At 58.1% G+C, this 13,558-nt stretch overlaps 2 protein-coding genes across 2 annotated transcripts in view; both read left to right on the top strand.

Moving 5' to 3' along the window:
• Positions 1-6,763, top strand: part of LOC147094900 (uncharacterized) — a 17,126-nt gene extending 10,363 nt beyond the window's left edge. The window contains exon 2 of the mRNA XM_085974528.1: positions 3,438-6,763. Coding sequence (XP_085830654.1) covers positions 3,464-5,437 — 1,974 coding nt within the window. The 5' untranslated portion in view covers positions 3,438-3,463 and the 3' untranslated portion in view covers positions 5,438-6,763. The remainder of the gene's footprint in view (positions 1-3,437) is intronic.
• LOC147094899 (uncharacterized) lies at positions 6,430-12,796 on the top strand. The gene is made up of 2 exons (XM_085974247.1): positions 6,430-6,473; positions 11,387-12,796. The coding sequence occupies exons 1-2, from the start codon at positions 6,430-6,432 to the stop codon at positions 12,498-12,500; spliced, it is 1,158 nt and encodes a 385-aa protein (XP_085830373.1). The 3' UTR covers positions 12,501-12,796.
• The last annotated feature ends 762 nt before the right edge of the window (positions 12,797-13,558 follow it).

Here is a 13,558-nt window from a genome sequence, read left to right as displayed (position 1 = left end):
CCCTAGGGTTGGAGAGAGAGGGGGGCCTGGGGTTAGAGAGAGAGGGGGGCCTGGGGTTGGAGAGAGAGGGGGGCCTGGGGTTGGAGAGAGAGGGGGCCCTGAGGTTGGAGAGAGAGGGGGGCCTGGGGTTGGAGAGAGAGGGGGCCCTGGGGTTGGAGAGAGAGGGGGGCCTGTGGTTGGAGAGAGAGGGGGCCCTGAGGTTGGAGAGAGAGAAGGGGCCCTGGGGTTGGAGAGAGAGGGGGGCCTGTGGTTGGAGAGAGAGGGGGGCCTGGGGTTGGAGAGAGGGGGGCCTGTGGTTGGAGAGAGAGGGGGCCCTGAGGTTGGAGAGAGAGAAGGGGCCCTGGGGTTGGAGAGAGAGGGGGGCCTGTGGTTGGAGAGAGAGGGGGCCCTGAGGTTGGAGAGAGAGAAGGGGCCCTGGGGTTGGAGAGAGAGTGGGGCCCTGGGGTTGGAGAGAGAGGGGGCCTGGGGTTGGAGAGAGAGAGGGCCCTGGGGTTGGAGAGAGGGGGGGGCCTGGGGTTGGAGAGAGGGGGGGGCCTGGGGTTGGAGAGAGAGGGGGGCCCTGGGGTTGGAGAGAGGGGGGCCCTGGGGTTGGAGAGAGAGGGGGCCCTGGTGTTGGAGAGAGAGTGGGGCCCTGGGGTTGGAGAGAGAGGGGACCCTGGGGTTGGAGAGAGAGGGGGGCCCTGGGGTTGGAGAGAGAGGGGGCCCTGGGGTTGGAGAGAGGGGGGCCTGGGTTGGAGAGAGAGGGGGGCCTGGGGTTGGAGAGAGAGGGGGGCCTGGGGTTGGAGAGAGGGGGCCCTGGGGTTGGAGAGAGAGGGGGCCCTGGGGTTGGAGAGAGAGGGGGGCCTGGGGTTGGAGAGAGAGGGGGGCCCTGGGGTTGGGGAGAGAGGGGGGGCCTGGGGTTGGAGAGAGGGGGGCCTGGGGTTGGAGAGAGAGGGGGGCCTGGGGTTGGAGAGAGGGGGGCCTGGGTTTGGAGAGAGAGGGGCCTGGGGTTGGAGAGAGAGGGGGTCCTGGGGTTGGAGAGAGGGGGGCCTGGGGTTGGAGAGAGAGGGGGGCCTGGGGTTGGAGAGAGAGGGGGCCCTGGGGTTGGAGAGAGGGGGCCCTGGGGTTGGAGAGAGGGGGGCCTGGGGTTGGAGAGAGAGGGGGCCTGGGGTTGGAGAGAGAGGGGGTCCTGGGGTTGGAGAGAGGGGGGCCTGGGGTTGGAGAGAGAGGGGGGCCTGGGGTTGGAGAGAGAGGGGCCTGGGGTTGGAGAGAGGGGGGCCTGGGGTTGGAGAGAGGGGGCCTGGGGTTGGAGAGAGAGGGGGCCTGGGGTTGGAGAGAGTGGGGGGCCTGGGGTTGGAGAGAGGGGGCCTGGGGTTGGAGAGAGGGGGGCCTGGGGTTGGAGAGAGGGGGCCTGTTGGAGAGAGAGGGGGCCCTGGGGTTGGAGAGAGAGGGGGCCCTGGGGTTGGAGAGAGAGGGGGGCCTGGGGTTGGAGAGAGGGGGGCCTGGGGTTGGAGAGAGGGGGCCTGGGGTTGGAGAGAGGGGGCCTGGGTTGGAGAGAGGGGGCCTTGGGTGGAGAGAGGGGGGCCTGGGGTTGGAGAGAGGGGGGCCCTGGGTTGGAGAGAGTGGGGGCCTGTGGTTGGAGAGAGGGGCCTGGGGTGGAGGGATGGGGCTGGGAGAACCTGGGGTGAGACGGGGTGGGGATGGCTGGGTTTGTATAGCGAGAGGGGAATGTATATGTAGATCTATGTAGAGGAACAGTAGGAACACTGTATATAGAGAGAGAGAGTTGTAGGGCTAACATGGAAAGGGAATACACAATAAATGGTAGGACACTGAGTAGTGTAGAGGAACCGAGGGACCTTGGAGCGCATGTCCACAGATCCCTGAAGGTTAGCAGGCCAGGTGGATATGGTGGTAAAGAAGGCATACGGGGGTACTTGCCTTTATTAGCTGAGGCATAGAATACAAGAGCAGGGAGGTTATACTTGAACTGTAAAACACTAGTTAGGCCACAGCTAGAGTACTGCGTACAGTTCTGGTCACCACATTACAGGAAGGATATGATTGCACTAGAGAGGGTACAGAGGAGATTTATGAGGATGTTGCCTGGACTGGGGAATTTTTCGCAATGAGGAAAGACTGGAGAGGCTGGGGTTGTTTTCTTTGGAACAGAGGAGGCTGAGGGGAGACCTTATTGAGGTGTATAAAGTTATGAGGGGCCTAGATAGAGTGGATAGGAAGGACCTATTTCCCTTAGCAGAGGGGTCAATAACCAGGGGGCACAGATTTAAAGTCATTGGTAGAAGGATTAGAGGGGAGTTGAGGAGAACTTTGTTCACCCAGAGGGTGGTGGGGGTCTGGAACATAGAAATATAGAAGATAGGAGCAGGAGTCGGCCATTCGGCCCCTCGAGCCTCCTCCGCCATTCAATGAGATCATGGCTGATCATCCACACTCAGTACCCTGTCCCTGCCTTCTCCCCATACCCCTTGATCCCTTTAGCCTTAAGAAATATATCCAACTCCTTCTTGAATATATTTAATGAATTGCCCTCTACTGCCTTCTGTGGTAGAGAATTCCACAGGTTCACCACTCTCTGGGTGAAGAAATTCCTCCTCATCTCTGTCCTAAATGGCTTACCCCTTATCTTTAGACTGTGACCCCAGTTCTGGACTCCCCCGCCATCGGGAACATCCTTCCTGCATCTAGGCTCTCTAGTCCTGTTAGAATTTTATAAGTTTCAATGAGATCCCCTCTCATTCTTCTAAACTCCAGCGAGTATAAGCCCAATCGACCCAATCTCTCCTCATACGTCATTCCTGCCATCCCAGGTATCAGTCTGGTGAATCTTCGCTGCACTCCCTCCATGGCAAGAACATCCTTCCTCAGATAAGGCGACCAAAACTGCACACAATACTCAAGGTGTGGTCTCACCAAGGCCCTGTACAACTGCAGCAAGACATCCTTGTTGCAGTTGTCTGAAAGGGTGGTAGAGGCAGAAACCCTCATCGCAGTTAAAAAGTACTTTGAACGATAGGGAAGCCAAGGGTTATGGGGAGCGGGCAGGGAAGTGGAGTTGAGGCCAAGATCAGATCAGCCATGATCTCATTGAATGGCAGGGCAGGCTCGAGGGGCCGAATGGCCTACTCCTGCTCCTATCTTCTATGTTTTTATGGACGTGCACGTCAAGTGCCGTAACCTACAAGGCTACAGAAAGTGGGATTAGGCTGGATAGCTCATTATTGGTCAGCGCAGACACGATGGGAAAATGGCCTCCTTCTGTAAATTTCTCTTGATTCTTCTGCGTGAAGATGTAGGCCGGGGACTGAGCCTGGGCCTTTCCCGGCACTGCGCCTGCCTGCATGCAAGTGGGGCTCAATCCCGGAGCGGTCACACTCTCTGGACGCCACGTTTCTCCGCGCTTTCTAACACCCCTCCTCTTCTCTGTCGCTCCGCAGGATCGAGTGGTCGACGTGGGGAAACGATGACCTCGGAAGGGCAGGGGACGTTGGCCCCTGAGCCCGCGAAGAAGACGCGCAAGGATGTGCAAGGCGGCGGGGGCGGCGACCCCCCCAAGCAGCGGCGCTGGGGGCCCTACATCTGCTCGAACTGTGGCGAGACCTTCCCCTCGCTGGCCCGCATGCGGGCCCACGCCCGCATTGCCCACCACGCCAAGGGGGCAGCAGCATTGTCGTCCTTGCCCACTCCAAAGGGCGGCACCAAGACCGGCGCCAACAACGCTGTGAAGCTGGACGCCAAGAACAACGTCAAGATGGACGCCAACAAGAACGTCAAGATGGGCACCAACAAGAACGTCAAGATGGACGCCAACAAGAACGTCAAGATGGACGCCAACAAGAACGTCAAGATGGACACCAACAAGAACGTCAAGATGGGCGCCAACAAGGACGAGACGGACGCCAACAAGGACGTCAACATGGAAGCCAACAAGGACGAGATGGACGCCAACATGAACGTCAACATGGAAGCCAACAAGGACGAGATGGACGCCAACACCGCCGCAAGCCCGCACCCCCGTGCCAGCGGGGCTGCATCCGCCCCCCGGCGCTTTCCCTGCACGCTGTGTGTCAAGGCCTACCGCACAGCGGCGGAGCTGCGGGCCCATGGCCGCTCGCACACGGGCGAGAAACCCTTTGGCTGCCCGGAGTGCGGCAAGCTCTTTGCCCGGGCCGTCTGCCTGCGGGTGCACGCCACCCAGGCCCACGGGGCCGGCCCCCGCCCCCCCTGCCGCTGCGCCCACTGCGGCCAGGCATGCGCCACGCCGGCCAAGCTGCGGGTCCACGAGCGGCGGCACACCGGCGAGCGGCCTTTCACCTGCCCGGAATGCGGCAAGGCTTTCGCCGACCCCTCGGTCTGCCGCAAGCACCGGCGGGCCCACGCCGGCCACCGGCCCCACGCCTGCGGGCAGTGCGGCCGGGCCTACGCCGAGCTGAAGGACCTGCGCAGCCACCAGCGGCAGCGACACACCGGCGAACGGCCCTTCCTGTGCGCGGCCTGCGGAAAGGCCTTTGCTCGCTCCTCTTCGCTGGCCTGCCACCAGCGCATCCACGCCGCCGACAAGCCCCACCGCTGCCCCGACTGCGGCAAGAGCTTCACCCAGCGCTCGTCCTGGCGCAACCACCGCCGCACCCACTCGGGCGAACGGCCGTACCTCTGCGCCGCCTGCGGCCGCCTCTTCGCCGACCCATCCTCCTTCCGCCGCCACCAGCGCTGCCACGCCGGCCTGCGGCCCCACGCCTGCGACCGCTGCCCCAAGAGCTTCCGCCAGCCGGCCGACCTGGCCCTCCACCGGCGCACCCACACCGGTGAACGCCCTCACCCCTGCCCCGACTGCGGCAAGGCCTTTGCCGCCTCCTGGGACCTCAAGCGCCACCGGCTGGCCCATACCGGTGCCCGGCCCTACCCCTGCCCCGACTGTGGCAAGGCCTTCGCCGAGCGGGCCGGCCTGACCAAGCACCGGCGCACCCACACAGGGGAGCGCCCCTACCGCTGCGGCCGCTGCGGCAAGGCCTTCGTGGTCTCCTCCAGCCTGCGCAAGCATGAGCGCGCCCACGCCCAGGAGGCCTGCCCGCTCTGCCCGGCCGTGCTGGAGGGCAGGGCGGCCCTGCGGCGCCACCAGCGGGCGCACCCGCCCCCGCCGGCCGACGAGTCCGCTGCCGCCGCCGCCTCCCCGTCCACCCCGCCTCCCGCCGCCGCTGCCGCCCCCCGCCGCTTCCCCTGCCCCCGCTGCGGGAAGGCTTTCGCCGGCCGCTCGGGCCTGCGCCGGCACCAACGCACGCACCCCGAGGAGGGGGCGCCGCCCAGCGTTGCCCCCCAAGAGCCGCCGGTTGGCGAGGCCCCGCCGGTTGGCGAGGTCCCCGGCGCACCCTGGTCGCAGGGGCAGTGCCAGGCAGGCGAGGCGCAGTTCCTCACCGCGCCCGGCACCAAGCAGCAGTAAGTTGGGCCTGAACTGGGAGCCGGAGTCGCCTCTCCCTCCTCCTCCTCCTCATAATCTCCCTCCTTCCTCATCCTTTCCCTCCTCTTCTCCTCCTCCTCCTCCTAATCCGCTCCCTCCTCCTCCTAATCCTCTCCCTCCTCCTCCTCTCCCTCCTCCTCCTCTTCTTAATCCTCTCCCTCCTCCTCCTCCCCTTCCTCCTCCTCCTCTCCTTCCTCCTCATCTTCTCCCTCCTCCTCCTCTCCCTCCTCCTCTTCTTAATCCTCTCCTTCCTCCTCCTTCTCATAATCTCCCTCCTTCCTCATCCTCTCCCTCCTCCTCCTCGCCCTCCTCCTCTTAATCCTCTCCCTCCTCCTCCTCATAATCTCCTTCCTCCTCATAATCTCCCTCCTCCTCATCCTCTCCTTCCTCATCCTCCTCTCCCTCCTCCTCTTTCCTCCTCATAATCTCCCTCTTCCTCATCCTCCCCCTCCTCCTCCTCCTAATCCTCTACCTCTTCCTCCTCCTCTCCCTCCTCCTCCTAATCATCTACCTCTTCCTCATCCTCCCCTCCTCCTCCCCTTCCAAATCTCTCCCTCCTCCTCTTCCTCTCCCTCCTCTTCCTCCTCCTCCTCCTCCTAATCCTCTACCTCTTCCTCCTCTTCCTCATCCTCCCCCCCCTCCTCCTCTTCCTAATTCTCTCCCTCCTCCTCCTCCTCCTCTGGCTTTCATTTACTCCTCGGGCGAACCAAGGCCACTAATTCAGCGTAGAGCGAGTTTGGCTCGGCATCTGAACAGGTTCTCTCACCCGGCGTGGGGACTGACCCCACACACAGAGCAGGACAGGCCCAGGCTCCATCTCCGGCCTGTCCTGCTCTCGCACCCGGGGTGGGGGGAAGGGGGAGCTGCTGTTGGCCTCAGTACCACTGGGGAGGGGCTTCGGAAAGGCCCGGGAAACCCGCGCCCCATCACTGCCCACGATACAGCTCGCAGCCCCAGTCGGGAAGGTGCTGCCAATGGCGCTGGCGATGCACCCCTTGGTCGAATGTCCCGCGAACCGGTAGAGAGGACGCGAAGAGCGCGGTTGGATCGAAGCGGCTGTGTGCCCTCCCTCCACTGTGCGGAGTTTCAAAAAAAATATGAGTGTATAATAATGAGACGTGGGTTAATTATCCGTGGGTGTGATTCGGATTCGAGGGGGTGGTGGGTGTATAGAGACCTGCAGTTACTGTCCCTCTCTGAGTGGTACAGTGTTTATGTGATACAATGTTCTCTGTACTCTAACCCTACTCTGTATATTTCCAGAATACTGCACTGTATATACGGTATAAAGTCGCAATTTGAAGTGTCCTATTGGCTGTGTCTCTACTGATGTTAATCCAGCTCCCTCACACTCACTCAGTAACCCCTCTTCCCCAGCGCCCTGTGTTACTGACTGTATCTCTACTGATGTTAATCCAGCTCCCTCACACTCTCACTCAGTAACCCCTCTCCCCCAGCGCCCTGTTTTACTGACTGTATCTCTACTGATGTTAATCCAGCTCCCTCACACTGTCACTCAGTAACCCCTCTCCCCAAGCGCCATGTTACTGACTCTATCTCTACTAATGTTAATCCAGCTCCCTCACACTGTCACTCAGTAACCCCTCTCCCCCAGCGCCCTGTGTTCCTGACTATCTCTACTGATGTTAATCCAGCTCCCTCACACAGTCACTCAGTATCCCCTCTCCCCCAGCACCCTGTGTTAATGACTGTATCTCTACTGATGTTAATCCAGCTCCCTCACACTGTCACTCAGTAACCCCTCTCCCCCAGCGCCCTGTGTTCCTGACTATCTCTACTGATGTTAATCCAGCTCCCTCACACAGTCACTCAGTAACCCCTCTCCCCCGGCACCCTGTGTTAATGACTGTATCTCTACTGATGTTAATCCAGCTCCCTCACACTGTCACTCAGTAACTCATACTGTCCTTTCCCCCTCTGGGACCGGGTGTCACAGTGCGTTAGATACACTTAAGGAAGTGGCCCTAGAAATAGTAGATGCATTGCTGGTCATCGTCCAAAATTCGATGGACTCTGGAACAGTTCCCATGGATTGGAGGGTAGCTAATGTAACCCCACTATTCAAAAAAGGTGGTAGAGAGAAAACGGGGACTTATAGACCGGTAAGCCTGACATGGGGAAAATGCTTACCGGTCCATTATAAAAGATGTAATAGTAGAGCACTTGGAAAACAGTGACAGGATCGGACAAAGTCAACATGGATTTACAAAAGGTAAATTGTGCTTGACTAATCTACTGGAATTTTTTGAGGATGTAACTGGTAGAATAGATAAGGGAGAACCAGTGGATGTGTATTTGGACTTTCAGAAGGCTTTCGATAAGGTCCCGCATAAGAGATTAGCGTGTAAAGTTAAAGCACATGGGATTGGGGGTAAGGTACTGACTTGGATAGAGAACTGGTTGACAGACAGGAAGCAAAGAGTTGGAATAAACGGGTCTTTTTCCGAGTGGCAGGCAGTGACTAGTGGGGTACCGCAGGGACCGGTCCTAGGACCCCAGCTATTCACAATATGTATTAATGATCTAGGCAAGGGAACTAGATGTAATATCTCCAAGTTTGCAGATGACATAAAGCTGGGTGGGCGTGTGTGCTTTGAGGAGGATGCTGAGAAACTCCAATATAATTTGGACAGATTGGGTGATTGGGCAGATGCATGACAGATGCAGTATAATGTGGATAAATGCGAGGTTATCCACTTTGGTGGCAAAAACAGGAAGGCAGATTATTATCTGAACGGCAATAGATTGGGAGAAGGGGGAGTGCAACGGGACCTGGGTGTCCTTGTGCACTAGTCGCTGAAGGTAAGCATGCAGGTGCAGCAGGCAGTTAAGAAGGCAAATGGTATGTTGGCCTTCATAGCGAGAGGGTTCGAGTACAGGAGCAAGGATGTCTTGCTGCAGTTGTACACGGCCTTGGTGAGACCACACCTTGAGTATTGTGTGCAGTTTTGGTCGCCTTATCTGAGGAAGGATGTTCTTGCCATGGAGGGAGTGCAAAGTCCCCCATGATTACTGTATTGCCCTTATTACATGCACTTCTAATCTCTTGATTGATACTGTGCCCTATATTACCATTACTGTTTGTTGGCCTATACACAACTCCCAGCAATGTTTTCCGCCCTTTGCTGTTTCTTAGCTCCACCCAAACTGATTCCAGTTCTACAACACAATCTGCCAAGGCAAGATCTTTTATCTCTACCGTACCGATCTCATCCCTTATTAACAGCGCTACGCCACCTCCTTTTCCTTTTTGTCTGTCCTTCCTAAATGTTGAGTACCCTGGAACATTCAGTTCCCAGCTTTGGTTACCCTGCAACCATGTCTCTGTAATGGCAATTACATCATACCCATTTACTTCTATTAGTGCCATTAATTCATCCACCTTGTTGCGAATGCGACATGCATTTAGATAAAGTGCCTTCAACTTTGCCTGTTTAATATTTTGCTGCACTTTGACCCTCTTTACTGTTGGCCTTTGTTTCTGCTCCCTACTAGTTTTGCTGACTACTTTTCTAACTTGCACTTCCAGCTTTGTTTCTCTCCGTTCCGGGCCCACACTTAGGTTCCCAGCCCCCTGACAAACTAGTTTAAATCCTTCCCAACAGCACTAGTAAACCCCCCTGCGAGGATATTGGTCCCGGTTCTGCCGAGATGTAACCCGTCCAGCTTGTACAGGTCCCACCTTCCCCAGAATCGGTCCCAATGTCTCAGGAATTTAAATCCCTCCTTCCTACATCATCTCTCCAGCCACGCATTCATCTGGTCTATTCTCCTATTTCCGCTCTCGCTAGCACATGGCACTGGGAGAAATCCTGAGATTACTACCTTTTGAGGTCCTGCTTTTTAATTATTCTCTAGCTCCCTATAGTCTGCCTGCAGGACCTCATCCCTCTTTCTACCTATGTTGTTGGTACCGATATGGACCACGACCTCTGGCAGTTCACCCTCCCCCTTCAGAATGTCCTGCAGCCGCTCAGTGACATCCTTGACCCTGGCACCAGGGAGGCAACATACCATCCTGGAGTAACGTCTGCGGCCACAGAAACGTCTATCTGTTCCCTTTACGATAGAATCCCCTATCACTATTGCTCTCCCACTCTTGTTCCTCCCCTCCTGTGCAGCTGAGCCACTCGTAGTGCCACGGACTTGGCTCTTGCTGCATTCCCCTGAGAAACCATCTCCCCCAACAGTATCCAAAATGGAAAATCTGTTGTAGAGGGAGATGGACCCAGGGGACTCCTGCTCTACCTTCCTAGTTCTTTTACTCTGTCAAGCGGTCACGCATTCACTGTCTGCCTGTGCATTCTTTACCAGCGGTGTGACCACCTCGGTAAACATGCGATCCACGAAGATCTCAGCCTCGCGGATACTCCACAGTGACTCCAGCTGCAGCTTCAGCTAAACGCGGATTTCGAGTAGCTGCAGCTGGAGACACTTCCTGCACACGTGTTTGCACAGGACACAGATAAACCCTCCTTTCCCCCTCTGGGACTGGGTGTTGCAGTGTGTTAGATAAACTGTCCTTTCCCCCTCTGCGACCGGGTGTCACAGTGCGTTAGACACAGTGTCCTTTCCCCTCTGGGACCGGGTGTTACAGTGTGTTAGATACACTGTCCTTTCCCCCTCTGAGACTGGGTGTCACAGTGCGTTAGATACACTGGCCTAGAAATTAGTATAGCCACTTTTGGGGCGGAAAAGTCGGGCGGCCGCTAAAGTTTGCGCCCGGCGCAAAGTCGAGGCCACTTCGCCGATATTCAGTAGCTTCGCCCTAAGAGTTTGCTCGAGCGCTAAAACTGGCGTTCCACAACTATCTTTAGGCGCAAAGCCGGCGTTGCTGAGCTAAACCGCCGAGGCCGGGTGCAGCGCAGGTGCGGTCATTTTTTGATTGACAGCAGACACCCTGGCGCCGGCCAGCTCTTAAAGGGGGAAGGGTCGAGTTCGTCTGCTGCCACGCCCTGGACACTGCAGCCCTCCAGCTAGGCCTAAACACTGCTGCTGAACAGAAATAGCGCCGGGAAAGATGCAGAAGGCCCGTGAACGAGCGCAGCGCTTCACTGGCCATGATTTGAGGGTGCTGGTTAGGGCTTTGGAGAGGAGACGCAAACACCTGTTCCCGGACAGTAGGAAGAAGCCTGCCACCAGCGTCTACAGGGAAGCCTGGAGGGAGGTCGCCATCAGGGTGACAGCCAACAGCGAGGTCCCCAGGAACTGTATCCAATGCAGAAAAAAGTTCAATGACCTCACGAGGATTGTCAGGGTGAGTCCCCTTTCCAGTGTCCTCCTCATCCTTGCATGTGCACCTCACATTATGGGCAAAGGGACCTGAAAGCCCTAATGGCCAGCCCTCATCCAGCAGCTATGGGACTGGCATGAACATCAATTGCACATTCTGCACTTGACACACTGGCCAAGCTATTCGACCATGGGAGGCAGTGCACACCAGATCAGGGCTCCACACTGGCCAAGCTATTTGACCATGGGAGGCAGTGCCCACCAGATCAGGGCTCCACACTGGCCAAGCTATTCGACCATGGGAGGCAGTGCACACCAGATCAGGGCTGCACACCAGATCAGGGCTACACACTGTACTTAGAGGCCGTCCTTTCTCTTGCAGGCCAAGCTGGCCCACAATCAGAAGAGCCTGACTGAGACCGGGGGAGGCGGTCCCCAGATCCAGCAGCTCACTGACCTGGAAGAGCGCGTGGGTCGCCTCATGGGAGCCCGGGTGATTGGCCCCGTTGCCAGTGGAGATGCCGACCCTGTTCTGGGCACCAATGGTAAGGACATCACCTTTTGGACCTCTCTCGTCCCACTTGCGCATCAGATCTACATCCTTTGCCACTGTCCGACCAATGCGCTGAATGCCACCACTCATGCCTCCCTCGCTGACGCCCTCTCCTCAATCTAAAGCTACTCTTGTCCCTTCCTGCTTTCAGATGGTGAGGAGGAGGTCCCTGAAGCTGCCACTGACAGCCCCTCGGAAGAGGAGGAAGAGGAAGAGGAAGGCGGCCCATCAGGGGAACCCTCACCCGCGCCAGGGGATGCCAATGTAGGGGACACGTCTTCCCTGGAGGAGAGCGTGGGGGAAGTGTCGGAGGGGAGTGTCGCTCCTGGGACCAGTGGCGTGCAGCAATGCAGGTGGTGTGCGGTTGCTCAGCGGCCTTCTTCCCAGAGGGGTGTAGTTGCTGGGCCCAGTGGCATCCAGCAATGCGGGAAGGGTCGGCCAGCTCGGCGGCCTTCTCCCCAGAGGGAGAGTCCGGCCTCCAGTCCGCCGACGGTCAACTCCGAGGAGCTGCGCCTCCTCGATCAAATGTCCGTGGACTCAGAGCGCCGGCACACCGAGCTCATGGGGGTTGTGGCACGGATGCCTGAGGCCATCGAGTCCCTGGCTCATAGTGTGGCTGAGTTCGGGGCCTCACAGGCCAGGAGTTTGGAGCTATTCGGGGCAGCACAGGACGCGAGTCGTGCCGAATTCGTGGCAGCACAGGCAGCGAGTGGGCAGCTGATCAGTGGTGCCGTGCAGTCACTGGCTGGTCTGATGCGGTCACAGACCAGGGCAGCACGGGCACTCACTGCTGCCACACTCGCTGCGTCAGCCAGGCATCGCCAGGACACCCGCCGCGCTGTAGCAGCACAGCGGTCTGTCGTTCGGCACATGGCAGCGCATGCTGCAGGGCGGGCCCGGGCGAGTGCCAGTGTGTCACTTGACCAGCGGCGGCCTGCCATACGCCAGCTTGCCCCCATTCCTCCAGCCGCCACAGTCACTCCCCCAGTGGAGCTGCCACAAGATGCTGGTCCGACTGATGCTGGCCAGCCACAGCTGCAGCATTCACCAGCCGGCCCCTCGAGGCCCAGACCTCGTCTAGGCCGACCCCCAAGGGCATCTGCCGTGACGACATGTGCCCCTCAGGAGCCTTCCCCCAGCCTTGCTGCAGCCACTGGCCACGGTTTGAGAAGGAGCAGCAGGGCGGCCAGGGGCCGCCAAAGGCTGGACAAGGAATCGCCCTCGCAGGCCACAAAGTAGAGGGTGTGGACAAATGTTTGTTTATATTGGGATGGTTGTCTTGTTTCTGGGGATGGTTGTCTTGTTTCTGGGGATGGTTGTCTTGTTTCTGGGGATGGTTGTTCTGTTAAGGCCGAGGATGAAGGCCATTTTTGTTCAAATGTTTTATTCCTCCCCAGCCAGTCCTCTGGGACTGGGTATTACAGTGCATTAGATACACTGTCCTAATGTGTGACTGTTTTTTGGGGGGTGTTGTCTGTTTTTGGGTTTCATGTGGGAAGGGCCCTGAGTTTGTTCAATAAAGCATTTTATTTATTCATATTGTCCATGTTTGATCTTTGAAGTGTTTGTTGCCTTAAGCGGCTGAGGGCTTGCGGAGCGGCTGCAATGTTCATGTTCTTTCATTGGCACAAGCCATGCCCTGACAGGGGGCCTAGAAGTGACGTTCAATAAGCCGCCGACGGGCGGCCCTTGGACCTTGTGCCTCCCTCCTGGCCTGGTACTCCTCCTCCTCCTCCTCCTCCTCCTCCTCCTCCTCCTCATGCTCCTCCTGCTCCTCTTCCTGAGGTGGTGCTCCAGCGTGAGGTGGCAGTGCCTGAGTCCTGCGGATAGCCAGGTTGTGCAGCATGCAGCAAACGACCACGAACTGGGAGACTCTCTCTGGCGAATACTGCAGAGATCCGCCGGAACAATCCAGGCAGCGGAAACGTTGCTTGAGGACACCAATTGTTTGTTCTATGATGTTCCTAGTCGCTTAATGGCTCTCGTTGTATGCCTCTTCAGCAGGGGTCCTGGGCGCGCGGAGCGGGGTCATGAGCCAGGTACACAAAGGATAGCCTTTGTCCCCGATAAGCCATCCTCTTGGGTGAGGCTGTGCCTGGAAGATATCAGCCACAGTAGTCTGTCGCAGGATAAAGGCATCGTGGCTGCTGCTTGGAAAGCGGGCATTGACAGCTAGGATGCGCTGCCTGTGGTCACACACCAGCTGTACGTTGAGGGAATGGTAGCCCTTCCGGTTGCGGTAATCCTCGGGATGGTCCACAGGTGCCCGCAAAGCCACATGCGTGCAGTCAATGGCG

The sequence above is a fragment of the Somniosus microcephalus genome, unplaced genomic scaffold (genome assembly GCF_052327205.1).
Source record: "Somniosus microcephalus isolate GS21.2 unplaced genomic scaffold, FLI_Smic_1.0 unresolved_chr1, whole genome shotgun sequence".
Taxonomy (NCBI): Eukaryota; Metazoa; Chordata; class Chondrichthyes; order Squaliformes; family Somniosidae; genus Somniosus; species Somniosus microcephalus.
Note: the sequence above shows the minus strand (reverse complement) of the source record. Positions and strands in the feature narration are given on the sequence as shown.